The 25,948-nt window shown below is 62.7% G+C and overlaps 12 protein-coding genes across 12 annotated transcripts; 5 read left to right on the forward strand and 7 right to left on the reverse strand.

Annotated features, from left to right (window-relative positions):
- Positions 1-52: 52 nt before the first annotated feature.
- On the reverse strand, positions 53-2,297 carry MJAP1_001490 (uncharacterized protein; the record flags this gene model as incomplete). The annotated part of the gene is made up of 3 exons (XM_060265448.1): positions 53-1,465; positions 1,488-1,588; positions 1,613-2,297. 3 exons carry the CDS (start codon positions 2,295-2,297, stop codon positions 53-55), a joined length of 2,199 nt encoding a protein of 732 aa, XP_060121431.1.
- A 37-nt stretch (positions 2,298-2,334) lies between these two features.
- SCC2 (Sister chromatid cohesion protein 2) lies at positions 2,335-6,917 on the forward strand (the record flags this gene model as incomplete). The annotated part of the gene is made up of 3 exons (XM_060265449.1): positions 2,335-5,238; positions 5,261-6,693; positions 6,716-6,917. The coding sequence occupies 3 exons, from the start codon at positions 2,335-2,337 to the stop codon at positions 6,915-6,917; spliced, it is 4,539 nt and encodes a 1,512-aa protein (XP_060121432.1).
- An 8-nt stretch (positions 6,918-6,925) lies between these two features.
- Positions 6,926-10,075, reverse strand: BMS1 (Glycoside hydrolase 2 (Mannanase, beta-galactosidase); the record flags this gene model as incomplete). Its single annotated transcript, XM_060265450.1, has 1 exon — positions 6,926-10,075. One exon carries the CDS (start codon positions 10,073-10,075, stop codon positions 6,926-6,928), a length of 3,150 nt encoding a protein of 1,049 aa, XP_060121433.1.
- A 183-nt stretch (positions 10,076-10,258) lies between these two features.
- On the forward strand, positions 10,259-10,679 carry MJAP1_001493 (uncharacterized protein; the record flags this gene model as incomplete). The annotated part of the gene is made up of 2 exons (XM_060265451.1): positions 10,259-10,411; positions 10,434-10,679. 2 exons carry the CDS (start codon positions 10,259-10,261, stop codon positions 10,677-10,679), a joined length of 399 nt encoding a protein of 132 aa, XP_060121434.1.
- A 4-nt stretch (positions 10,680-10,683) lies between these two features.
- Positions 10,684-11,421, reverse strand: MJAP1_001494 (uncharacterized protein; the record flags this gene model as incomplete). The annotated part of the gene is made up of 4 exons (XM_060265452.1): positions 10,684-10,760; positions 10,783-11,095; positions 11,118-11,346; positions 11,369-11,421. 4 exons carry the CDS (start codon positions 11,419-11,421, stop codon positions 10,684-10,686), a joined length of 672 nt encoding a protein of 223 aa, XP_060121435.1.
- Positions 11,422-11,475: 54 nt separating this feature from the next.
- MJAP1_001495 (protein-serine/threonine phosphatase) lies at positions 11,476-12,960 on the reverse strand (the record flags this gene model as incomplete). The annotated part of the gene is made up of 1 exon (XM_060265453.1): positions 11,476-12,960. The coding sequence occupies one exon, from the start codon at positions 12,958-12,960 to the stop codon at positions 11,476-11,478; it is 1,485 nt and encodes a 494-aa protein (XP_060121436.1).
- A 152-nt stretch (positions 12,961-13,112) lies between these two features.
- On the forward strand, positions 13,113-14,064 carry BCP1 (Mss4p nuclear export; the record flags this gene model as incomplete). Its single annotated transcript, XM_060265454.1, has 2 exons — positions 13,113-13,160; positions 13,183-14,064. The coding sequence occupies 2 exons, from the start codon at positions 13,113-13,115 to the stop codon at positions 14,062-14,064; spliced, it is 930 nt and encodes a 309-aa protein (XP_060121437.1).
- Positions 14,065-14,093: 29 nt separating this feature from the next.
- On the reverse strand, positions 14,094-16,373 carry MJAP1_001497 (uncharacterized protein; the record flags this gene model as incomplete). The annotated part of the gene is made up of 1 exon (XM_060265455.1): positions 14,094-16,373. The coding sequence occupies one exon, from the start codon at positions 16,371-16,373 to the stop codon at positions 14,094-14,096; it is 2,280 nt and encodes a 759-aa protein (XP_060121438.1).
- Positions 16,374-16,640: 267 nt separating this feature from the next.
- Positions 16,641-22,018, forward strand: MJAP1_001498 (uncharacterized protein; the record flags this gene model as incomplete). The annotated part of the gene is made up of 3 exons (XM_060265456.1): positions 16,641-16,971; positions 17,468-17,480; positions 17,503-22,018. 3 exons carry the CDS (start codon positions 16,641-16,643, stop codon positions 22,016-22,018), a joined length of 4,860 nt encoding a protein of 1,619 aa, XP_060121439.1.
- Positions 22,019-22,057: 39 nt separating this feature from the next.
- On the reverse strand, positions 22,058-23,213 carry MJAP1_001499 (methionyl aminopeptidase; the record flags this gene model as incomplete). The annotated part of the gene is made up of 2 exons (XM_060265457.1): positions 22,058-23,149; positions 23,175-23,213. The coding sequence occupies 2 exons, from the start codon at positions 23,211-23,213 to the stop codon at positions 22,058-22,060; spliced, it is 1,131 nt and encodes a 376-aa protein (XP_060121440.1).
- Positions 23,214-23,294: 81 nt separating this feature from the next.
- Positions 23,295-25,319, reverse strand: MJAP1_001500 (uncharacterized protein; the record flags this gene model as incomplete). Its single annotated transcript, XM_060265458.1, has 1 exon — positions 23,295-25,319. The coding sequence occupies one exon, from the start codon at positions 25,317-25,319 to the stop codon at positions 23,295-23,297; it is 2,025 nt and encodes a 674-aa protein (XP_060121441.1).
- Positions 25,320-25,446: 127 nt separating this feature from the next.
- Positions 25,447-25,927, forward strand: YPD1 (Phosphorelay intermediate protein; the record flags this gene model as incomplete). Its single annotated transcript, XM_060265459.1, has 3 exons — positions 25,447-25,461; positions 25,489-25,655; positions 25,678-25,927. 3 exons carry the CDS (start codon positions 25,447-25,449, stop codon positions 25,925-25,927), a joined length of 432 nt encoding a protein of 143 aa, XP_060121442.1.
- Positions 25,928-25,948: the final 21 nt, after the last annotated feature.

The raw sequence follows: 25,948 nt of genomic DNA on the forward strand, positions 1-25,948 counted from the left end.
TGGGCAAAATGACCTCCACGTTCCTATTCGTTATTCTATCCGTACATAGCGATTAATATCCGCCTTCTGCCAGTTCAATGGCCGAAGATACGACCAAAAATAAGCCAAAGGGCAGCAGGACCGCAACGACAATCAGCTCCTGGTACAGGCGGCGCCCCCTAGTGCGGCGCTGTAGCTGGCGTTCCTTGCGGGCCAAGAGAATGAGCGTTGCGTCGTCGCGTGTCGACGATGTCTCCTCGTTCTCGTGGCTCGGCATGTCGACTTCCCAGTCGCCCGTCGCGCCGTACGCCGCACCCCCTGTGCGGCTTGGCTCCTCTTGGTTTTCGGTAGTTTCGTTGTTCATCAGCGGCTCTGTTTCTTCGTGGGAGCGCGAAGTAGGAATCAGAGCACTCAGCGGACTGAGCAGGTACCGGCTCATGCGCCGACGCACCGAGTTCGACTGTAGCATGAGGATTGCCCGCGGCCGGCGAATGCGGAAGAGTACAAGCCAGATAAAGGCCGGCAACAGAAAACCAACAAACGCGCCCACAATGCCGATCGTCTCGAGCGAGCGCAAGAAGCGCAGCTCTTCGCCCTCCTTCTCATTTCGGCGGAACACGCCGCCGACACCGGAAAAGTACGCCGAGAGTGCCGTGATGCTCCACAGGACGAGTGCCGAGAGCGAGCCGCGGACGAACTTGAAGCGGCGCCATGCGCGAACTTCCGGCGTGGTCTCCTCGTCGAGCGAAGGCAGGACGAGCCCCGACGTCCGCCACGGCGTCGGCAGGTACCGAGGGCTGGGCGACGCGGAGGTCGCACTCGTCGATCGGCGCATCGGGCCGCCACGAAGCTGGGGTGTAGGTGGCTGGACGCTCCGCAGCGGGTGCACGTTGAGCAAATTCAGCAGCCTGCTCCACGAGGAGCGTGCCGACGCCAAGCACACACACAAATGCGCGGCCAGCAGCACGGTAAAGAGAATCCGTGCTGTATTGACCAGGTCGTCGTCCAGCGGAAGCGAGCTGAAAAAGTTGGCGTGCAAACCGCCGTCCAGCTCCGAGGAGCCGACCATGCCGATCTGGACGCCGACAATGTAGATGATGGAGATCATCATGACCGACTGGCAGAGCTGTGCCAGGTAGAATGAGCGTACATTCGAGTCGTACACGGCCTTGCGCCGCAGACTGCGGGCGTGTGCCAAAATTTGTGCCGGCGTCGCGCTCAGCAAGAGCAGCGGCAGCATCGCAGTGCTTGCCCAGGGCCACGTGTACTCGCTCATGTGCGGCATCGGGACGACCTCGGGATGCACGGCGTGGTCGGGCCGCCCGAGATCGATGTGGGGATAGGGCCAAAAGTGGATTTCGGGGTGCCAGTCATGAATACGCATGTACATGATTGCGGCAATCATGGGGTAGCACATCACGACGGTCCACGACTGGAGCTGGATGATGTTGCGCTTGGGCGTCGTGGAAATCAGCAGCGGAAGGGTCTGTGTGAGAAAGATCACCTACCATAAATCCACCGACAAAGAGCGTGACAAACGCGCGGCCGTGAAGCAAGTTGCCAGGGCTCATGTAGTGGAAAAAGACCTGCAGCAAGAGGTCGGTCATGGCTGGGTAAGTGGGGGGCGACGTACCATGGTAGCCAATGACGGCCGCGCCGGTGCAGTACACCACGAGCGTGACGCTACTCAGGCCGAGGCCTAAATTGCGCTTCCACTGCGTGTTCATACCAAAAGCACGCCCTGTAATCGACTCGATCGTGTTGCCGCCGACGTAGCGGCCCAAGGTAATCCACAGCGCGCCGCCAAACGCGGTCAGCATCGCGACAAAGATGAGTACAATGAGGCCCGGAAGCACGCCAGCACGCGTAAAGTACACCGGCATAGCCAAGAGCACGCCAGGATGCAGGCCCGACGACAGCAAGTTCATCGCAACGTGCCCGGTCGACAGCGTGCCTGGCGCCGCGGAGCCCATCAGCAGCGTCCGCCACCAGTTGGCCACGTTCGGCAGATGCGGCTGCCCGTCGTGCGCAAACGGAAGAATCGACTTGCGCTTCGGCTTCGGTTGGTCCTCCTCGTCGCTGTCCTCGTCCCAGAGGTGGAGTGTGTCTTGGTTGTCGTCCTCCTCCTCGTCGCTGCCTTCGTCCGGGGCGCCGGTTTCGGCCGTGTCAGACGGCGCGACGTTCAGCGTAATGACATGTTCACCATTCTGGTCAATGGCACTTGCGTCGGGCGCATCGTCCAGTCGATCCGCACTCGGCCCCGGCAGGCTCGGCGCCATGGCGCTGCCCTGCCGCTCCGCCGATGCGCTCTGCGGCATGAGTGGAGGTGCTGATTAAGCCTCGAAGGACACTTCCATGACAGGGACGGAGGGGGAGGCGTTCCCCATTTCCCCTCCCACGGCGAAGGAGGTGGGCCGCATCCCGGTGGACCCATCGAGTCCTACACTCGATACTGACGCACTTGCGGCGCACGACGACGACGTTCCGAGCCGTCTACGCGCCGCGCCACTCGCCGAACGAACGCGCGACGCGTTGCACGACGCGCCGAGCTCCGATGCGTCTTTTGTATTAGGAAAGCACACGAGCGACGCACCGTCGAGTGATGTTGCAGCCAAGTGGATGAAGCTCGAGGGCGGCGAGCGCAGTGACGTGATTCTCGCGACGAGCGACGCATTTGACGGCCAGCTCGATGCGTGGGACCTGGACGACGCGCAGCTCTACTCGGGCGAGCAGCTGATCCTCGCAGCGGACGTATCGCCCGCACATACCCCCGGGCGTCGCGTGCCCCAGACGCCGGTGGCGGCACTGCAGCGCTTCCTCGAGGACGTCTGCGCGCAAGAAGACGAAGGGCACGGCGCGCATGTGCACCGCATCGACGGCGACGTGCTGCTCCAGGCGCGCACGCTCCCGACGCTGTATTCGATGCTGCGGCGCTGTGCGCGCGATACCGACCGCCTGCTGGAGCTCGGAGGGCGCCGCAGCGACGGCGCTCCGCAGACCATTCTTGATTTGGATGCGACACTGCTGGGTCGCCTTCTCGACCTGCTCGAGCGGACGATGCGCAACGCAGCGAGCCACTTTGCACCGGACGAGGCACTCGTCGCGAGCGTCGAAGTGTCTACCAGTGCGCTCCTCGGCGCCCAATGTGCCTTGACGATCCTCGCCTACGACGCGCTGCCCAAGTTTCTCTTTTCCGAAGAGCTCATGGAACAGTGCGTCGCCGCCATCAAGGAGCCGCTAGAGAAACTTGCCGTGCCGATCGTCGAGGCGGCTCAGGGAGGGACTGGTACGTTTGCTGCGACGGCCACTGCACTACTGCAAGGCGCAGAGATGCGCGAGCTGAATACCCATTTCCACCTCATTTGCTCGACCTTGCTTCTGCTGGAGCGTGTGCTGAACACGTCGCTCGCCGTGTCCGACACACTGGTTATATCCTGCGTCTACCTCGCACTGACGCCATTCTTTGTGCAGGACAAGGAGGTGGACCACAAGGCCCCGTCGGTGTACGCCAAAGCACATGTCCTGCGCCCTGTGCGCCTCTCGGGCCTTAACCTCTTGCGCAGCATCTTTGCGCACTATCCGCAGCAGCGGACGTGGGTGCTGAGCGAGGTGCTTGTCTCGCTCCTGCGCCTGCCGGACCTGCGCGCACGCTGCCGCCAGTTTCGGCTGTCGAACGGCAAGGCGATATACTCGATCACGGCGCTCTTGCTGCAGCTCGTGCAGGCCGCATCCATCGAATCGGCACACAGCCACGAGCGCATGCTCGCCTGGGTCGAGGGCGAGGCAGCCGAGACGGACGGCGCGCAGGACACACCGGCGCAGGCGAACCAGGCGGCAGTGCATGCGCTCGCCAGCACCATTGCCGTGTTCCTCTCTCAAAAGGCCGCACAGGCCAAGATGGTCAAGAGCTCACAGGACCTGAGCTACGCGACGATCGTCTACTGTCTCATGGAGGATTTGCTGACGCTCCTCTTTTTGCCCGACTGGCCAGCCGCGCCACTGCTTCTTTCGTGCTTCTGCCGAATCTTTGTGTCGTTCGTACAGGATGCCAAGAGCAGCGTGGATGCCAAGGCCATCGCGCTGGACCACCTTGGCGTCGTCGCTGCCCGTGTGCGCCTCGCACAGGACGAGATAGAGGGGCGCAGGCGGCGCTTGTACGAAGCGCTCCTTCCGCTCGCACAGATCTGTGCGGACCGCGACGAGGCGGCCCTGCTCGACGTTGAACACGCGACGTATGGCGTCGTGCAGCGCCTATGCAAAGGCCACGCCGGCGAACCTGGCATCCAGGCAGCCAGCGCATTCCACCTCGCGCAGCTGCGCTACGAGCTGCTCTTGGCAATGCAGGCGCTGCGTGCAAAGGACGAACGGGACGAGTTTGCAGGCGTACTTGCCTCCGCCTTTCGCCGCGCGCCCCTCGCCGAAACGAGCAGGCGGGTCGACGCGGCGGTCGTTCCCCAGCTTGTGCTTGCGTCGGCCTTTTTCGTGACGCTGCCCATGCTGATTGCACCGCTCGTGCAGGGGGCGAGTGCACAGGCGCTTGCGACACGTACGCGTGCACTACGTGGCCTCGGCAATCTCTCTGCGGTCGATGTGGCGCTGTTGGACGACAGCCGCGTCCGCAGCGCCGTCCTTGCGCACGTCACCGACACGAGCGCGAGTGTGCGCGAGACGGCGATCGCAATCCTGGGCACGTATGTTTTGCACAAACCCGATGCTCGCACGACCTATCGTGCTGTGCTTGCCGAGCGCGTAAAAGACGCCGCTGTCGGCGTACGCAAGCGTGTCGTGCGTCTTTTGCGCAGCATGTATACCCATGACGATGCATATGACGACAAACTCGACACGGTCGTGCGCATTCTGCGCTGCGTCCACGACGAAGACCCTGGCCTGCAAGCGCTTGCCGTGCAGACGCTTGCCGAACTGTGGTTGCCGGAATGCGTCGAGGGCGATAGCTATGTCGAGCCAACGGCCGTCGTCGCGCAGATGCTGGCGGATGTAGGCGCGCGTGTGCGCGAGCGGCCGTCGCCGCTCGAGGAATTCCTCCGACGTGCGCACAAAGGCGATACAAACGACGCGCTGCACGCACGGCTTGGCGAGCTGGTTGACAGCCTCCTGGGTAGCCTGTTTGCCGAGGAAACGACGCCGAGTGTCATGCTCGACCGTATGCGTGTGGTACAAGTGCTTGTCGCGACCTATCCCGCGGTCCTGACGGTGAATCGCGCAAAGCAGCTGCTCAGCTATGTCGAAGGCGCGGAATCGGTACGTATCCCCACTAACGCAGCCCGACGAAGTCGCGGTCATGGAAGAAATCCTACGTGTTTACCGCACGAGTCTTCCGCGCATGCCGCGCACGGCCAAGACGTTTGCACACGCTCTCGAGCGCAGCCTCACGCCGCTCTTGAGCAAGTGCACGCTGCGCCCCGGCTCGGCGGCACTCCAGGAGCTCGTCGCGTGTTTCTGTGCAGTGATTCGGCACCAGACGCAAAATATGGCGCTGTACGAGCGCACGTATGCGACGTGCCTCGCGCGCCTCGAGGCACTTGCCGAGGCGACAGGCCCAGACACACCGCTTGATCGGAATGCCTATTTGGTCATGTGCATCGCCGCGCTGCTGTGTGAACACGGAGCGACGACGCCCGAGGCCGCAGCGGTCGTCGGGCATTTGCTGCGTCTCTTTGCATGCCCCGCCTACAAGCTGCCAGCACTTGCTGCACTGGGCTACGTATGCCGCGCGCACCCCGCCTACTTTTTGCACGCCCAAGTCACGGCCGCATTCGACGGCATCATGGCCGCCGGATTGCCTGCCGAGCGCCATCTCGTCCAGCAGATCCTCCTCGACTATCTCCATACCGAGGCGGCGCACTCTGCTGCGCCGTGTGATACCCCGGTGATCGACACGAGTGATATGATTGGCGAGCTGCGTGGCACCGCGCGGCAGCACGAGGATACGAGCGTCGCCTCGGCGCTGATCCAGCGGTATGCTGAGCATGTGCTGCAGGCGACGCTCGACGTGCAGCATCCCCCGCTGCAGCGCACCGCCAACGAGATTTTGCAGGTGTCGGTGCTGCAAGGCCTGTCGCACCCCATTCAGTGCATTCCCTACCTGGTTGCGCTCGAGACGACGAGCGACGTGGCGCTGCGGCGCCGGGCCGTGCAGCTGCACCGCCACCTCGCGACGAAGCATGCGTCGCTCCTCTCGGCGCGCTACAGTGAGCCGATGCGCGCATCGTTTGCGTTCCAGCAGGCGCAGGCCGCCCCCGAAGCGCCGCGTGGATTCCGCGTCGAAGAAGGTGCTGTCGCGTTGCTCCAGACATGGTACGCCATGGTGCGAGAGCAGCGCAGTGGTCGAAACGCCTTCCTCAAAGCGCTCGTGTGCCTAATGGATGTGCACGATGCGGATGCGTGCTCTGCAGACGACGTCGCACTTGCCGTGTACGCTGCCGAGAACCTTGCGACGCTGGAGTACAAGCTGCTCGACGAGCCGATGCATATTCTGCACGAGCTGCACCTATTGCACGCCGACGTCGGCATGCAGGTCTTTGGCGAGGCACGACGGCGCCTCGCGCAACGCAGCCCCAGCCCCCTTACCGACGAGGAGGACGAGGCGCCGGCGCCGGTGGCACATTCGCTGGGCCTAGCGCGTGCCGCGGTTGTGGTGCACATTGCGCAGACGCTGCGCTCGCACCTCAAGGTCATGTACAAAATTAGTGAAACGTACGTCGCCCTACTCACCCAGAAAAATCGCCAAGCACGAGAGCGAGCGAGCGACGCGCCCCGAGCGTGCCGTGCCTGCGCACCGTGCACTCTCGGACCCGATGCAGGCCGTGCCCACGCTTGTCGTGCCGGCCCTCACGACCGAGGCGCAGGCGGCCGCGTTCCTCGAAGAGTTTGTTGAGACCATCGAGGACGGCGCGGCAAGTGACTCGGAGATAGATTAATCTACAAACTATGTCTTGGTCTTTTTCGCAGCCCGCTGCCCCTGTTCCTTGTAGATCTCCTTCATGCGTTCCTTCTGCTTCTCGACGTCGACCTTTGCCTTCTTTGCGCGCTCCTTTTCCTTTTCGGCGTACTTCTCTTGGTTCTTCTTGAGGCGCTTCTGCTCCTTGTTGCGGTGCACGGCCTGCATCTGTTGCAGCAGTGCCACCGTATCGCGTTCGCCCTTCTCCATAACCACCGCACGCTTCTGCAGGTAGGTCGGCTTGCGCTGCGCCTTGGTGTTGTGTGGCTTGCTGCTGTACGGGAGCGCAGCCTGCAGCGCTTTGGGCACACGCAGCGGGTTGAACTTGCGCTCTTCGGGGCGTTCGACCTTTTTGTAGGTCGAGTTGACCCGCAGCGGCGTCTTCAGGTTCTCCTCGCGGCGCACGGTGCCGGTCAGGCGCATGCCCTGCCAGTCGCGGCCGTGCGCGGCATCCATCAGGAGCGATGTGACTGGAATGCACAGCTGGCGGGGAATAATGTTGTACCACGCGCGCAAGAACACAATATCGCTCATCAAAATCTTGTCCTCGAACGCCGCACGGAACTGGCCCTCGGGCTTGGATAGTGCCTTTTTGACCTGACCACGCAGGCCCGATACGGTCTTGAGCTGTGCGCCTTCAAACTTGGCAACCTCGAGCTTGGAGGTGAACATGTCCTTGATAAAGGCGGTATTCTTAAAGACCTTGGCAGGCGTACCGGTGAGCTTGAGCTTCTTGACGATCTTGTGCGACGCGCCGCTTCCGGCATCGACGTTCAGCACGACACCCGTCGCACTGATCCTAAACGACGGCGTCGCAGGCGACAGCGAGTTAAACGCACAGAAGCCGGTGTTGGGCAGCGCCGTCGGGCCGTAGAACGACGCGAGACAGTGCATGTGCTCGGGGGTGTACTTGAGCATACGGTTGCGCGTGCCGTCGTCGAGCGTATACACAGGCATGCTCTGGAAGCGGCGCCAGCCCATACTAAAGATCAAGGGATCGTTGGTCTTGAGGATCTTTTTGTGCCAGCGGTGGCGCTTGATGCGCGCCTGGATGAAGCCCATCGAGGTCTCGTTGGGGTTCAGACCGCCGACCAACACGGGGTACAGAGGGTTGAAAAACTCGACAAACTCGTACGGCACGTTTTGCAGCTCAACACGCACATAGGTACCGGCACGGAAGCCAGCCACCTGCTTACGCGTTGCGTCGTCCTCGGCGGCGAACTCGGCATCGTTCATCTCCGCCTGGCGCGCAAGCTCGCGCTTTTGCTGCGTGTACCAGTCCTCGTCGCCGTCCTCGTCCTCGTCGCCGTCGTACTGCTCGTCAAACTTGCGCTTCAGAGCAGCCTTCTTCTCGGCCAGACTGCGCTCGTCTTTTTCGGCCTCGGTCGTTTCTTCGTCGCCGTCCTCGGCAGGCGCCGTGCCGGGTTCCTCGCCGGTGATGAACAAGGGCCGCAAGAGATCGAGCTCCTCCTCGTCCTCCCACTGGCTCAGGTTGCCGAGCGGCGGGCGCGCTTCGTCGGGTACATTGGCGCTCGTCGACGCCTCGTCGCGCGACACGAGCTTGAGGAAGTCGTCACCCATGCCGTCCTCCGCGTCATCCGCGTCGTCGGTGGTGCCGTAGGCAATCTCTTCCGGGGTCTCGGCAGAGTCGTAGATGAGCTTCATCAGGTTCTTGGAGCGGCTCTGGTTTGCAAGCACTGTCTCGGCAGCGCGCTCCGCAAGGTTGTGCTTCCACGGCGCAATCTCGCCCATATCAAGGTCCGAGTCGCTGTCCGCGTACGCAATCTCCTCGTCCTGGACATCCTCGTCGACGAACTCGGTCGGCTCGGCGTCTGGATCGCCGTCGTCTTCATCGTCCTCGTCGTCCTCATCGTCATCCTCATCGTCATCGTCGTCGTCAAACGCTTTGCGGCGGTGGCGACCCACAGACAAGGGTGCATTCGAATCGCCCAACAGGCGAAGCTCACCCTGGGCAGCGCGGTCGCCGAGCGTCGATGTGGCGTCCTGTAGATCCATCATCATCTGCTCGCCTTCGCCCACCGGCTGGGTATTGTCTTGGTCGCGCTTGGAAAAGTGGCCCGGGACGTTGATATACACGGCGTCCTTGTCAAACATCACACCGCCCACGTCGCTCATCGGTGCATGGATGAGCTTGGCCTTGTCGTTCAGCTTGCGGCGCTTTTCGCTCTCTTGCGTTGGCAGCGGGCATGGATCGGTCAATGCCTCGATCGAGGCAATGTTGAGGTCACCAACGCCCGGAATGTGCACCGCCTGATGCGGCCGCAGATGCGTGCCGCGCAAATAGCCATACACCGTAATGGTACGGTCCATCTTGGGCGATGCCTGCACCAAATCGCGCGGCGTAAGCTCTTCCATGCGGTCCACGAGGAAGTAGGGATGAGCATTGCGGAATGCCAGCGGGCGGAACTTCATCACGCTGATAAAGCGGCACAAATTCTGGATCTCGACGTCGGGATACCGGCCGTTGATGATACCCGAGAGGTAAAACAGCTTAGCGCCCTGGTAAATCTCGGTCCAGAAGCGGTGCTTGAGGCGCTTCTTGGTCGCACGCAGTGTGCGCGTCTTTTTGATCAGGTCGAGATGTGTAAGGACGCCCATCACCTTGGGAAAGCCGTGCGACTGCAAGACATTCAAAAACTCCATCGTCTCCATCTCAAAGCCAAAGCTTCCGTCAATCATCAGGAGAACGAGGTCGGCAATCTTGCCGATATCAATCATCGAGTTGATGTCATTGTTGCACTCGATAAACGTCAGGCGTCGCTGCTTGCCGGCGACGACTGTCACAGGCCCCGCAATGTGCGCGACCGTGTGCTTTGTATAGCGCCGGATCAGGCTGCGCATCAGCGTCGATTTGCCGACGCCCTCCGGGCCGACAATTGCGACAATCACCGGCGGCGGCTCCTTGTCGGGCGTGCGGTCGACCATCGGCACATGCAGGCGCTGCTGGTCGAGCTCGGCATTGCGGCGCACCTGCTTGTCCGCCGCAAAGGGGTGCGCCGCGATGAACGCTTTTGGATTGAATCCATTCTTGTGCCGGTCACGTCCCTTGGCCTTCTCAGCCTTGGGGCCGGCCTGCGCCGCGCGATGCGCGCGGTGCACCTGCGTCGCCTCCGCCATCGTCGACGCTCGGACAACGACACCAAAAATTTGCTTCGGCCGAAGTGGCAAAGGCCGCGCGTCCACGTGTGAGCAACGTTCGTGGAGCTTCGCCTGTTCGCTCCGACCCCTATTATGCCCCGCTCTTCTCGTTCGTCTGGCCCCTCGCGCCCCGCCCCGGCGGGCTCGCGCGGCATGCATACCATGTCGGCGCCGCGCTCGTCGGCGCCGCCCATGGCTCCTCGCCAGCACGCTGCGCCGCAGCAGACGCACGCCGCGCCCCAGGCGCAAGCGCAGCAGGCCCCCGGCCTCTTTGGCCAGATGGCCTCGACCGCCGCTGGTGTGGCTGTCGGCTCGGTACGTATTTTTGCTAACACAGACTGTGGGCCACGGTATCAGCAACATGCTCTTTGGTGGCCACCACGAGGCTGCGCCCGCCGCCGAGGCGCCGCCTGCGCAGGCGTACGACAACGGCGCCTTCTCGCAGCAGCAGCACACCGGCATTAACTGCGATGCGCAGAGCAAGGACTTCTTGCAGTGCCTGGAGAAGACCAACGACATGAACGCCTGCTCGTACTACCTCGAGCAGCTCAAGGCGTGCCAGGCCGCTGCTCGTCCCTACTAAGTAGTCATGTAGACAGCCGCTCAATCGGCTCTATGGTATGCGCAAGGATCCACGCGCCGTTGGGCAGGTCATTGGTATCCGCTGGGTAAGTCGTGCGACGTACCTCGGTGGCGCGCCGCGTCCGGCGTCGGCGCAAGGCCCGCCTCGACGTGGCGGCGGGTCAGGCGCGCGCGTGCCTCGGCCTCGTCGATGGTCAGCAGCCAGCGCAAGTCCCAGCACGCCGCCGCGCGGTCCCACGGCGCGACAGACAGGTTGCAGTAGAGCCCCTCGACGAGAACGATTTTGTGCGACGGCAGGATCGTGATGCCGTCAGCGACCGGATCTTTTTCCGCGTGCGAGAAGGAGGGCGCGTGGAGCGTCGGGAGTGCGCCGGGGTGGCCCGACGCGCGCAAGCGCTCGACAAACGCGACAAATGCCTGGGTGAGCATTGCGACGTACGTCCGCGTCAAACGTAAATGCGGCGCCGCGGCGCGCGTGTGCGTATGCGGGGTCGTCCATCGCATCGAGCTGCGCGCGCGTGTAGTGAAAGCCGTCCATGCCGACGCACACGCACACCTCCGCCCCGGCCTGGCGGTTGACCGCGTCGGTGACGCATCGCGCGAGCGTTGTCTTGCCCGACCCCGGGATCCCCGAGAGTCCGACCAAAAAGCGCCTGGGCGTGTCGAGGCTGGGTCAGTGCGTCGACCTACGCCTCAGCCCCGCGCAGCACGCGGCCTGCGAGGGAATCGACTTGCGCTTGCATGACGCTATCTGCTACGACACGTGACGGAAAGAAGGACGGTGGCGCACAGGCCAGTTAGTCGGGGTGGATGAAGCCGTCGAGGACGATGCGAACGTCGTTCACGTCGCAGAGGTCCTCGAGGAATGGGCACAGGTCCGTGAGCTCGGTGTCGTGAGGATCGTTGAACCAGCTCGAGACCGGGACTGCGTTGGTAGGATGGAAAATGTACGAGGCAGGGGAATTGTCGAGGATGATGGTATCATGCAGTGGGCGCCCCAGCTGCGAAAGGTCCTTGACGTAGTTACCGTGGTGATTATAGCACGACTCACGGAAGAGCCGGTGATGCACGACATGGTGAATGTCAAGAATGTCAATCACGGGATCCGCATACTTGTTCAGGCTTGCCGTGAAAATCACCACCTCGTACAATTCGCCCATCTGGCGCATAAACTCGTCGACACCAGGCCGCTTGATCACATAGACGCTGTGCGTCACTCCATCGATCTCGACAGGAACAATAAAGTCCGCATTCGGGACCATCTTGAAGGAGCTGTGCACCAGTGTCTCGTCCAGATCCAGCACAAGGCACTTGCGTTGGGCCGCCACACCCTGCGCGGGAGGCAGGAGGGGCCGGGGGTTGCCGCGTTCATCGAGCAATAAACCCGTGCCACCTTGGTTGATCAGACGCTGCTCCTCGGCGAGCATCTCTTGCTCCGACACCAGATCCGTGTCATACGGCATCGGCATGCCACCCGTCTGCCCGACCGAGGCAATAATCCCGCCGCCGTACTCGTCGGTATCTTCGCCGTGCGTCGCGGTACTCGGCGGGCCGATCACCGAATCGCGCGAGGGGAGACCCGCTTCCGGCTCGGTCACCGTCGCATTTTGCAGCGAGCCGGTGGTGCCCAGCATGCCCGGCACGCCGTCACTCGATTCGGCCTTGCTCGGCATCGTCACCGTGCTCGGCGAAGAGGCGACCTGCGCGTGTTTGGGCGACGCAGGCGCGCCGTGGCTCGGCGCGGGCTGCGTCGGCTCGTCCAGCGCCGCAGCCTGCGTCGCAGAGTTGCCCGAACAAGTCATCATCGCAAAGAGCTTGCGCAGGCCCCGCGGTCGGTCGCTGGGGGGCTCCGGCCGCGGCCCTTGGATCGCAGGGGTACGCGGCATGCGATGCGGAGCAGATACAGTATTTTCGGGCACATTCATGGACGGTGCCCGCGTCAGCTCAATGCTGGGCTTGCCTTGCGTAGAGGGAGTGGGTTTTGGAGGCAGGGGGGTCCCATTCGTCGTCGGGGACCCCGTTGCGTTCGGGGAGGCGGGATGCGTTACGCTCAGCGCAGGCACGCCGGACGAAGCACTGGGTTCAGGTGTTAATACAGGCGCATGTGTGGTTACTGCGTCGGACGTGGTATTGGAAACGGGCTGGCCCAGCGCCACGGCGTGGTGCGCCGCGCCGCGTACTGGCCGGGCTGGCTTGAGGTGCTGCGAGGGTGCGCGACGTGAATCGGCAGCAGCGACGGCATTCGGCACGCCCTGCTCGCCGAGCGGCGCCTGCGCAGGCATCGTGGGCATTCTACTGCTTCGCCCAATCGACGCGTCTCTGTCGCGCTCTCGTGGTGATCGGCAGACCAAAAGAGGGAGCGCTGCCGGCCGACGCGCCAAACCCCGTGCCGCGCGCCCATGCGTGACCCACGTGGCTGTCACAGGAGTCAAGCATGAGCAGTGCGGCGCCAAGGAAAGAGGAAGAAGAGGAGGAGGAGATTGTAGGTGGTGCGTCTCACGCAGGAATTCATCAATGTCGAGTTCGACTTTACCGCGCCGAGCGAGATTGACTACCAGGCGCTGAAGCGTCTGTTCCAGCAGCTTTTCTATACGCATGCCCCGACGATGGACCTCGGCGTGGTGGCCGACTACGTCGTGAACCTCAGCCAGAACCACGGCATCGGCACAGTGGTCAAGGTTGACGACATGGAGCAGGTGCGCGATCCATACGCGGTGATTAGTGCGCTTACGTTTGGCGAGAAGGGCGTGCCCGCCGCGGATCTGCTGCGCACCTATCTCACGACGCAGCTCGCACGCTCCGCCAAGGGCAAGCCGCTGCTCGACCTGATCAATAGTGCGTCGGGCAGCAAGCCGCTCGTTCTGCTGTTGCACGAGCGCATGATCAACCTGCCGGCGCAGGTTATGCCGCCGCTCCTGCGCATGCTCCACGAGGAGTACGAAGAAGGGCGCCAGGAGGCGACGCCGCCGGCCGCCGAGCCGACCCACCTGCTGGTCTTTTCGCGTGGATTCTCGGCAGACGCCCTCGAAGAGGATGCGGACCAGGAGCCGACCGGCTTGGCCGGCGCACGCAAGCGCAAGGCGGGGCTCAACCAGACGCACCCCGACGACGCGGCTGCCGCGGCGCTCGGCAAGGCTGCGAAGCGCAAAATGATCAAGACGCCGTCGGCCTCGTCGCGCCTCGACGACGGGCTAGGGTCGTTCCACCCGGAAGACGAGCTGCTCGCCGAGTTTGTCTCGCACCACTTCCACTTCCGTTTCCCCCCGCCGCGCGACGCAATCGACACGTACGAGGCGCCGATCTATGGTCGGATCATGGCGATCCCCTATGCCAAGGTCCCTGCGGCCCTCGCGCGGATCCAGGCCGAGTGGCCTGCACCGATGTAGCGTACATCACTCTTATATTCTACACATAACTACTCGACCTTCTCTTCCCCTTTGTTCTCCACCGTGATCGGAGGAGGAATGGAGTGCAGCGACAGGCCAGACTTGTCGTCGTTCACGCGGACCTCGACCTGGTCGCCGTCATTGATCTTGCCTTGGATCATGTCGGCCGCCAGCGGGTTCAGCAGCCGCTTTTGGATCAGGCGGTTCAGTGGGCGTGCGCCATACGCAGGGTCGTAGCCGTGCTCCGCGAGCCAGTGCTCCGCGGCCTCGTCGACACTTAGCTTGATGCGCTTGTCGTGCAGGCGCTGCGCAACCTCGCCTAGACGGATCTTGACGATACCCTTGAGCGTCTCGGGGGCAAGGTTGTTGAAGACGACCTGCTCGTCGAGACGGTTGAGCAGCTCGGGAGGGAAGACGTGCTGGACTTCCTTGATGATCTTCTCCATCGCCTCGGGGCGTACATGGCCGGTCGCGTCGGTGGAACCTGGGGTATACAGCACCTCTGCGCCGACATTCGACGTGAGAATAATGATCGTTTGGCGGAAATCCACCAGGCGGCCTTGCGAGTCTTGCAGGCGGCCCTCGTCGAGGATCTGGAGGAGGAGCGTGTGGATGCTCCGGTTCGCCTTCTCGATCTCGTCAAAGAGCACCACAGAGTAGGGGTGGCGGCGCACCTGCTCCGTCAGCTGGCCGCCGTCGTCGTGGCCGACATAGCCGGGCGGCGCGCCGATCAGCTTCGACACCGAGTGCGCTTCACTCAGCTCGGAGCAGTTGATCTGCACCATCTTTTCCGTGTCAAAGAGGAAGTGCGCAAGGCCCTTGGCGGCCTCCGTCTTGCCGACACCCGTGCCACCAAGGAACATGAACGAAGCAAGAGGACGCTTCGACGAGTTGAGGCCGGCACGGCTCAGGCGCACCGCCTCGCCAATCGACGTCAGCGCCTCGTCCTGGCCAACGATGCGGTGACGCAGCGAGTCCTCGATGCCCATCAGGCGCTCGCGCTCGCCGCGCAGCAGGTTGCGCACGGGCACACCCGTCATCTTGGCCACCACAGCAGCAATGTCGTCGCTCGTCACACGGTCGTGGAGCATCGGCGACTTGGCCTGGCTCCCGTCGCCGTTCAACATCTCGTTTTCCTTGGGGAGCTGCTTGGTGAGCTCGGGGATACGGCCGTACTGCAGCTCGGCCACGCGCTGGAAGTCGCCTTCACGCGTCGCCTGCTCGAGCTGAATACGCGCTTCCTCCAGCTCCTCCTTGGTGCGCTTCATCTTGTCGAGACGCTCGCGCTCCTCCATCCACGAGGAGGTGAGCGCAGCGCTCTCTTGTCGCTTTTCGTTCAGCTCCTTCTCGACAACAGCCTTGCGCTCCTTCGAGAGGGGGTCCGACTCGTGCCGCAACGACTCGAGCTCGATCTGGAGCGTGACAATGTCACGGTCGAGTGTCTCGATCGCTTCGGGCTTGCTTTCTTGCTGCAGACGCAGAGTAGACATTGCCTCGTCCAGCAGGTCGATCGCCGAGTCGGGCAGTTTGCGCTCGGTCAGGTAGCGCGACGCATAGTTCGCCGCAGTAACAAGCGCGCCGTCACTCACGCCAACACCGTGGTGCACTTCGTAGCGCGAGCGCAGGCCACGCAGAATGGCAATCGCGGATTCCGGCGACGGCTCCAGCACCGACACGGCCTGGAAACGACGGGCGAGCGCCGCATCCTTTTCAATGTAGCGGCGGTACTCGTCGTAGGTCGTCGCACCGGCACACTGCAGCGTGCCACGTGCAAGCAACGGCTTCATCATATTCGCGGCGTCGATCGAGCCTTCGGCCTTGCCGAGGTTCAGGAGCATGTGCAGCTCGTCAATAAACACAATGACCTTGCCGTGCTCGGATTCAATGTCGCTCAGGAGCGCACGGAAACGCTCCTCGAATGCGCCACGGAACGAAGCACCGGCAAGCAGAGCACCCAGGTCGAGCGCACACACGCGCTTGTCTTGCAGCGACTCGGGCACCTCTTTGTTCACGATACGCTGCGCGAGGCCTTCCATCACGGCCGTCTTGCCGACACCAGCCGGACCCACCAGCACGGGGTTCGACTTGGTGCGGCGCGAGAGCACTTGGATCGTGCGACGGATCTCGCTGTCACGGCCAATGACGGGGTCGAGCTTGCCTTCTTGCGCAAGCTTGGTCAGGTCCTGGGAGTACTGTGCGAGCGTCTCACCAGGCTTGGGTCCTTCCTGGTTCATGTTCATGCGCATTCCAGGAAATCCGCCGCCACCCGGAGGCTGTTGGAAGCGGCGGGGGGTTGTATGCAGTTGCATGCGGTCCGAGCGTACAGGGTTCGTTCGGCGGGGGAGGCGCACGCCGGTGGCCAGCGCAGGCAGACGATGGCCTGCGACAAGCCTTGCCGGACGTGCCTCCAAAGCGGTTACAGAGAGATTCCGCAAAGACATCATGAGAAAGAGGCGGCGCGGGTGGCGAACGATGCTCTTTATGAACCTGCTCGCCCCGCGCTCGGACACACCTGGAAGCGTCTCGAATGCACGAGGTTTTAGTCAGCGATTTTTCGAGTACGTCTTCTCCACACGATGTACCCATCGCGGGTGGGCCTCGCGAAGCGTGCGGGCCTCGGCGAGGAGCGCATTTGCCAACGGTGCGAGAAGCCCGGGCATGCGATCTATGAATGCAAGAATCCCCGGCCCTACAAAACACGGCCCACGCGTGCCCAAGTGCTGGCGAACCCCAAGCTCGAGGCGAAATGGAAGCCTAAAGAGGCGCCACTGGAAGACGTGCGCCGCCCCGGCACAGCCGACGATATACTCGCAGAGCGCGAACGCGAACGCGCACCACGGCGTTCGCGGAGCCCGGACGTGAGCGACTACGACTCGGATGCATCGAGCAGTCATCCCCCCTCGTGCAGTACCTGTTCCCCGCGATCAGACCGTGGGTCCAGTGACGATGCGGACCTGCATCCATCACGTGGACCACGTCGGTCTGCATCTCCCCCCCTCCCGCGCGACAAGAGTGCTTCTGGATCGCCAGTGTAATGACCCTGTAAAGTGGTGCCCGTGCGAACCAGCCACCCTTAAAGATAGCTGAGGCATTTTGCTCGCATCCTTATTCCCTACCGACCAATCGCCAGTGATCCGAGTAGGCCTTTCGACTGAGCGACGCGGTTTTTCTTAAAAAAAGGTGCTGCGGCGTGCCCGATCTGCGCAATGATTTCATAGTCTCCTTGCCAAGTCCTGCTCAATCTTATCGGGCCCAGATCGGGTAAATCGGCAGGGGATGTATGGCTGGCGCGACTCAGCGCCGAGGCACGCGCTCAAAATTTCGTTGAGTGCGCATAACGCCAGTTGTGTCTCTGAGCGCTGTCGCTTATCCAGTCTCTGCCGCTGACTATCAACACTGACAGAAGGCGAAGAGACGTACTTCCTATCCGCGACAGAGTAACGAATCTATGCTAGATCCGGTGGGCCTTTACGGACCCGTTCGTGGCGTCGCAGCGCAGCGCAAGACGGGCCCGTCAGGTCCGTCCTCTGGCGCAGGACCCTCGGGTGATAAGGAAGGCACAGAGGGCACAGTAACCCCCACCTCGCCTGTATCGCAGCGTGCATCGGGTGCACAGCCGGCAGAGGATGCACCGCGCCAGCAGGACCCCAAGTCTGCCAAGTCCGCCGCCGCCGCCGCCGCCAAGCGCGAGCGCCTCGAATGGGAGCGTACGCGTGGCGCAGGCAGCAGCGTGCTGCTGTGGTACGAGGATGTGCGAGTGAATAATCCTTCAGAACTCGATCATTTCGGCTGGACTGCACCAGAAGTCGTGCCTCCGCTTCCCAAAGTCTTGGCACGCAGCGCGGAGCCGGTAGAAGTGGTCGGAATGGACCGCTTGCTTGATTGGGGTATTTGCGACTACACCATGCTGCCTCGCACACTGGGACGCGGCCGCTTCTCCACCGTGTACCTCGCGCTGAAGAACGGAGAAAAGTTTGCCGTGAAACACACGCCGCTCTTTCCCCACCACGAGCTGGTGGCTACGCGCCTGCTTCGCGAGCCGACGCTCCTTGCCGAGCTTCCCCCGCATCCTAACCTAGTCAAAGTCGTGGAGACGATCCGTACGCCCGGTCACTTCTACCTCGTGGAAGAGTTCCTCGAGGGATACGTTACGCTCGAGGCGCTGATTCCCCGCTTGAGCTCGACCAAGCCGCCGAAGGCGCCGGTCCTGCCGCTCGCTGCTGCGGAAAAGATTTTTTCACAGCTGGTCCTTGTCCTCCATGCCATCCACTGGCCGCTGCGCGTGTGCCATCGCGACGTAAAGCCGGAAAATGTGCTGGTGCACCCGGAAACGCTACATCTCAAACTGCTCGACTTTGGCCTGGCGACTCACTTTAGCAAGAGCCGAGCCAAGTTGACGACGTGCTGTGGATCGCCAGCCTTTCACTGCCCTGAAATTGTGACAGCTCTGACGCAACCTCCGGGTTCGGTCTCCTACTGGGGTCCGGAGGTGGACGCATGGACGTGCGGTGTGACGCTGCTGCGATGCCTTTCTGGCATCCGATACCCCCTCGGCACATCGCACGCCACGCCGCAGGCGATGGCGAGCCGCGCTAAGCGTGTCCTCCAGACGCTGCCAGCCCACCCTTTGCGCGACCAAATCGCCCGTCTGCTGGACCTGAATGGCGAAAAACGTATGAAAAACTTCCAGGATATCGCGCAGCACTACCTTGCTCTGCAGACCGAGCCGACTGCGCCCATCCGGCGCGAGTTGAAGAGCACGTCGTTCGTGCCAAACATGCCGCAGCATTCGATGATGCTGCCGCTCGTGCTGAAGAGCGATCCGGCAGTCCAGACGCCGCCTGGCGCGGTGCAGGACGTGCCGACTGACGGCGCGGGCGCGCCAGCCTACACAAAGCTTACCCTACTCAACCCTACCAAGCTGCACAATATGCGCGTCTTGTCCTTTATCAAATACTGCTTCCGGTGCGCCGGCATTCTTTATCATACACTCCCCGAGTCGGATGAGCGGGCGACACAGCGTCTCCGTTGGCAGGCTGCGCTAGGTGGTTCGTCGGCAGGATCCGTGCCGACGACGCCGTTTGGCGACCCCAACGTCACGAGCCGGGCGCTAGAGTGTGTCGTCGAGTTGACGCACGACGAGGCGCAGGGACCCTTTTCCTCGCTCGTCCAGTCAGTCCTCTCCATGTTTGGCCAGAAGCCGAAGCCGGAGCCGCTGGTTATTATGCCGCCGCGCTCCTCCCAGACGCCAGGCACTGCGCTGCCTTCGCCCGGAAAAGACGAGGCGGTACGCCCGAGCAGCGGCCCGTCGGGTAAGCAGGGGCCCCTCAAGATGCTTGTTTTTAATGTATGGGTCTCCTTTGCCCAGGGCGACGTACCCGACGCCGATATGATTGTTCCTGAAGTGTTCCTACACGGCCCCCACGACGAAGCTCCATCGCAGTTCCCTTCGCATGCCCCCAAAAGCCACAAACCCCACGCGCACTTTGCTGAAGAGCCTGGGCTCCATATCGATACGCGCCCTGAACGCCTACCCCAGCCGGTATCGACTCCTTCCTCCCCCATCACCCGTATCCAATCGCCTTCGGCGACGCGTCGCGGCTCCCGCCGTGGCACGTCGCGCCCGAACGCAGTCCACGTCTACATTTCCGACCCCCGCGCCGTGCCGTACGTGCGTGGCGCGCTGAGCAATGGTGGCGTGCACAAACCCGAAGTCGTGCCTGGCGAGCCGCGCCGCCCGAGTTCTGATCGCGGCCTGGCGCACCTGCGCAACGCGCCGATCTCGAGTCCGTTCCGCTCGGGCGCGACGACGCCGGGTGGTGACGAGAGCATGGCGACTGAGTCCTTTAGTGCCGACGAGCTCGTGGCCTCGCTCGATGCAATCGAGGGCGCATGTCGTGCGACGCTCCTGCTGCGCACGCGCGAATCGGATGCTACGGGCAGCGCGCGCTCTGCCGAGAGCTCGACGGCGCGTGCGCGTGCGCACCGTCTCTACCGCCTGGTCTTCCGCCTCTTCACGCAGCTCGAATCGACACTGAGCAATGCCGTACACTGTGACGCGCTGCGTGGGCAGATGGCCGAGCTGAATTTCCGTGCGCTCGACGTACTCTCGCCTGCGCTATCGCTTGTGGGCGAGGACGATTCGCTGCCGAGCAACGAGGTGCATATGGAGGCAAACTTTGGAGCCGAGAGTGGCGAGGAGCGTGCTGCCAGCACCGGCAGTCTCTCGCTCGCGGTCCTTGAGCTCTTTGCGCGGAACAGTAGCGCGAAAGAGATGTGCCTCGGCATCCAAGAGCAGATCGAGCGCCTGAGCACCGCATGCCAGTCGCGCAACACGTCGCCTGTCCAAGGCGAGAGCGAGGACGACTGTGTGGCGCCGTTGATGCGCAACGAGGCGATGCTTGTCCAAGCAATCTTTGGCCTGCTTCAGCTCCTCTCGGTCGTCTTCCCCGAGATCGAGACGCGCAAGCCCAAGGCGGTCCTCGAACCTATTGTGTCGCTGCTTTACCCCCGCCTCTTTTGCAAGGTGCTGCCCTTCTCCCTGGGCAGGATCGACGATGCGGATACCCAGGAAGAGCTCGCAACGCAGGCAGTCATGCTCCTGTGCGAGATCATTGTGAGCATCCGCGCCTTTTGCAAGCACCACAAGCGCGGACACGAGGACGAGCTTGCAGAGCTCCCCGACCTTGGCAACGTGCTCATCGACTCGCTCGCCTCCCTTTTGCCTGTGCTGCCGCATACAGGCAATGGTCCGTCGATGGACAGCGACGCGCGTCTTTTGTCGCTGTCGTTGTACGATGCGCAGCAAGCCGACGAGGGCAGCACGCAGAATGTCTCGGAGCGCGTCACCGTCTGGAATGTGGTGCGCAAGACCTACGACCAGCTCGACCTCGACCTCGGCGAGCGGTGCCTGGGCGCGCCGCTGAATACCAAAAGGACGGTAGAGCTGGAAGAAGAGACGGCACGGCACGCGCTCGAGCTGCTCGTGCAGCAGCTTGCCTACGAGACGTTCATGGCCCATGTTAAAGGGCGTGCGCGCGACCGCCTCCAGTGCCGCACGCAGTACCGCATATACCTTGGCGAGCCGCTGCGCTGGAACGCCGACATTGCGCGCGAAATGCTCCACCGCCTCGGCAGCGTTTTGCCCGCGGTGCTCCTCCCCGGCCTGAGCCTCGCGTACATCCCGCCGAGCCCCGAGACGATGAAGCGGACACAAGACGTGCAAGAGACTGATGCGATCCTTGCCTTTGTCTTTTGGTCGCTCAATGCGCTCGACCGCTCCAAGCCCGCGGCGCTCGACGAAGAGTGTGCGACGTACGTGGTGCGTGCGCTTGCGCTCCTCGCCACCTTTTCGCCCGTGCCCCGCCTGCGCCACGTCGCCTTCTCTCTGGTGACGCGCATTGTGCGAGACTATACGCCGGTAGAAGCCGCGCTGCGTCTCATGCACGAGATGCTCGTAAGTGAGACGCCGTCGCCGCTGCGTGCGAGTGGCGTCAACTTGTTGCGTGAAATGTGTCGCGCACACATTGAGCGCCTCGAGGAGGCGCGTGCTGTGGATGCCAGCAGCGACCCGCTGCTTTCGCAAGGCCGCCTGTGGCACATGCTGCACGACGTCGTCTTTGTCTTCCCCGACGCCCCCCAGCCCGACCGCGAGCGCGAGACAGCGCCCGGCGAGCTGGCGGCGTACTTGTCGCAGTACGACTCGTACCTGCTCGAGTGCTGTACGCTGTACTACTTTGTCCGCACGCGCGATGTGCAAAACTACACCGGCCTTACCGAGCCGCTGCTCGCCGGGCGCATCCAGGAGCGCTTTGTCGACCCGCTTACCGCGTGGGTCGCCGCCTGGGAAGCCCACGGTGACCTACCCCCCGAACTCTTCACTCAGCTCCGGCTGCTCGGCAGCAGTCTTGAGCGGTTGAACACCACAGACAAGGAGAAACACGAAGCTCCATAGTAGCTAGTCTGTAAACTACGATCGCAAAACGCATACTCCTTAGGCGGACTCGGCGGGCGCCGGCGCGGCCTCCTTCTTGTTCTTCTTCTTCGTTTGCCGGACTGCCGTAGCAAGCAGCGCCTTGATCTCCTCGTCGGCCACCTGCTTCTCGCTCTTGACCTTTTCGGGGGTGTACCACGTCGGGGCAGGGGTGAGGCGGATCGCGCCCTTGGCATTCACCGCCACCGTGAAGAAAATCTGCGTAGTGATCGCCGAGGCGCTCGAGTCGACGAGCACCTGGAAGGGCGTCACAAGGTTGTGGTTCGCGCACTCCTGCACACCCATGCGGGCGCGCTTCTCGTCCTCAAGCGCACGCAGGTTGAACGGGAAGGCACCGGCCTTCTTTTGGATCTCCGAGTAGACCTTGCGCGAGGTGGCCATCTTCAGCAGGTAGGTCGAAGTGGTCTTGCGGTAGATCGAAGTGTGCGCGTCGTCTGACTTGCTCTTGCCCTCGGGGCTGGTGGTCACGACAATGTCCACACCGTACACCTCGTTCTCCTCCAGCTTGCAGGCGTCGGGGCGCGACGAGGCGTCGCCACCGAATGCAATCTTCTTCTTGCCGGCAATCTCGTCCTTGCCAAAGAGGTTGGTCTGGATGCCGTCAAGACCGCGCACGTCAAACTCCTTGATCGCAGTCTCAACCTGCTTCTGAATGTCGTGGTTCAGCGCACCCGGCTTCATCAGGCGGATGGCGACGTCAGCGGCGACGTGCGCAGCCTGGAGCGCATCGGCAGTGCGGCCGGTCACGGGCTGGGCATCCGAGGCGCCCACCACCACGGTCTCGGCAAGGACCGCGGGGAAGCCGTCGATCTGCGCACCAAGCTGCACCTTGACCACATCGTTGGCCTTGAGCGCAGTCTTGGAGGCCTCGTCGCTCGGCAGGGGAGCGTAGTTGCACACCACATTGTTGATCGAGATCGTGGTGGGGAAGGCCGAGCCCTTGGACAGCTTCTTGTCCTTGTAGACGGCAGCGGCGCCCTCCTCCACGGCCTTGTCACCGAGTTCGATCAGCTCGAGGATGGTCTTGCCCTCGGCAACCGCCTCGACAACGGTGCGAATCGCCTTGGAGGCAATCTCACCAGCAGTCTTGTACTGCGCGTTAGCGAATAGGACCTACCTTGGTCAGCGTAACGTCAAAGTTCTCCGTCTCGCTCATCGTGTCCAGAGGGAGGGGCCGCAGAATAAGAAAATCACGTGACACTACGAGCTTGGGCCAAGATCGACAGGCCCAGGCACACTACTTGTTGCGCTTGAGCTTGGAGAACATCTTTTTCAGAGGGTTGCTCGAGCCCGGATAGGGCGGCGCGTTGTCGTTGGTGCTGCCCGAGTAATCGTCTTGCGGGCGCTGAGAGGTGCGCTCGCGATACGCACGACGCGCCGCCAGCGCACGGCTCCGCTCCTGCTTCTGCAGCTCGAGCGCAAGCTGGTAGTCGCTGTCCGCGCCCGCGTCTTGGCCACGGCGGCGCGCACTGCCGGTGTAGGGTGCATAGACAAAGTGCGAGTCAAAGTAGTTGTTGTACTCGCCGCGGGGGTCTTGCAGACTCTCCCACACGATCCGGTCCTCCATCAGGAAACCGGCATCGGTGACGAGCGTAAAGAGCTCCGGCGAGCCGCCTTCGCCTTCGTTCGACCGCCGGCGGTAAATTACAGAGAGATGAGAGTTGCGGAAGAGCACGGAAAGCGTGCCGGCAGGGAGCGTCTGGCGCAGCTGCGCGATGCCGTACGGCGTGAGCTGCGTCTTGTGCTCCTCGAGGAACTCTTGCACGAGCGCAGCCTGCTCGGCACCGGACGACGCAGAGGCCGTGCCGAATGGGTTGCTCGACGAGGAAATCACATGGCCGTTAGTCTGCGCGTCGCCATTCGCCACGGCCAGTGTCGCACCATTGTAGCTCCCTGCCTGCTGCACCGCCGAGTACATCGGCTGCTCACTGGGGTCCGGAAGCCAGCCGTGCACCAAAGACACGCCGGCCAGGCGGAAAAGCGCAAGGGCGTCGGCACCGCTGCTGTCAGAAACAAAGTGTGTCGGCGCGTCAAAGCCAATGTCCACGTCAAGGCCACGCTGCAAAGAAGGAAGGACACGGAGCGCAGCACCGAGCTGCGACGCGTTGTTGCCGACGTTCTGAGCCAGGAGCAGCTCCGTCAGCTTCGAAGAGAGGTAGGAGTAGGACACCGCAGGGCGGTCCGCAGGCGTAATTTCTAGCCGGCCCTCGAGCAGTAGCACATTACACAGGGCAATCAACGAGCACGGGCCATTTTCGTTCTGCATGATGATCTTGGTATTCCGGCCATTCCACGACAGGTCCTTGAGCGACCACTGCACTTCGTCGGCAGAGCCTTCCTGTGCAAGCGCACGCGCGATCTCAGCATCGGCATCGATCTGGTCCTGATTCTGGGCGGGGGCACTCGGCGTAGACTCGGTCGCGGCCGTGGCCGCGGTGGCGGTCGCCGCACCGGTCGTCACACCGGCCGCAGGCGCAAGGTAGCTCAGCGCAGGCGCATCTTGCGTAGCGTACGAGGATGTGCCCTGCGGGGCAGCAGGAACGTCGCGAGCCGCGTACGAGGGGGCATCTTGGGCACTGTACAAGCCCAAGCCACTCGCGGGAGCATTCGACGAAGTCGGCACGGACGTCGTCGCGTACGACGTAGGCGCAGGCGTCGTGTACGACGTGGGTGCCGACGTGGTATACGCCGAACTAGCCGGGGCCATGTACGACGTGGCAGGCGCCGGCGTCTCGTACGACGTGGCGGGCGCCGATGACTCGTATGCGGCGGGAGCCGACGATTCATACGACGACACCGGAGCCGACGGCTCCTGATACGATGCCGAGGCCAGGAAAGGGTTCTTGGGCGCAGCGGTCGTAGTGTATTGTGTTCCCGTAGCATACGGCGTGCCCGTGTTCGCCGCCGGTTCCTTGCTCGCATACGCTGAGCTGCCCCCCGTCTCGTACTGCGTCTCCTGCGGCGACTGCTCGGGAAGCGGCGCCTGCTTCGACACGGGCGAGCGGTAGGTACCTCCTGCAAACAGGGACGCACTCTCGCCAAACCCAGACTCTTGCACCGGAGCATGGATGCCCGCCGGCGCGCCCGAGTCGGGGCTGGCCAGTGCGTGAGGGACGTGCGCCTGGGACGCCGTCGAAAAAGTGGGCGAGCTCAGGTCGAGACCCACCAAATCATCTAGGACGCTTGCATGTCCCTCATTCTGCACACTTTTCTCTGTGCGATTAGCTTGCGCGGCCTGCGCAAGGAAGGGGTTCGTAGACATGACGATCGAAGCCGACCACGGGACAAGCTCGAGAGTGGAGTGGAACGTGGTGCCACGTGCGTTCCCCTGCAGGATTTGCGCCGACGCATCGTGTCCCGACGCCAAGAGCTTACGCGGCGTGGCTACCATGAGTGCCGACTCGGTACGTACTCTTTTGCTTATCATGCAGAAAGTCGCAGACAATGCTTCTGCGTTGCCTCCCGATGTGATCGACATCGAAGTATTTGAGCAGCTCCTCGAGATGGACGAGGAAGACGACCGTGATTTCAGCAAGAGCCTGGTGTACAACTACTTTGAGCAGGCCGAGAGCACGTTTGAAAATATGCGGAAAGCACTGTACGTATTGCTGCTAATGCAGTGCATCGGAGGCGCTAGAGGAACTTTCGACGTTGGGTCACTTTCTTAAGGGCTCGTCGGCCGCGGTGGGTGTTATCAAGGTGCGCGACAGCTGCGAGGCTATGCAGCACTACGGAACATGCCACGGCGCCGACGGCGTGACAGAGCTGAGCAAGGAAGAGGCCATTGCTCAGCTGAAAAATACGATGGAGCAGGTCAAGCTCCAATATAAAGAGGCGGAGGCGACGTTGCGCGCATTTTTTGGCGCGTAAACATGGATGCATCGCCAATAC

The sequence above is a fragment of the Malassezia japonica genome, chromosome 2 (assembly GCF_029542785.1).
Source record: "Malassezia japonica chromosome 2, complete sequence".
Lineage (NCBI taxonomy): Eukaryota > Fungi > Basidiomycota > Malasseziomycetes > Malasseziales > Malasseziaceae > Malassezia > Malassezia japonica.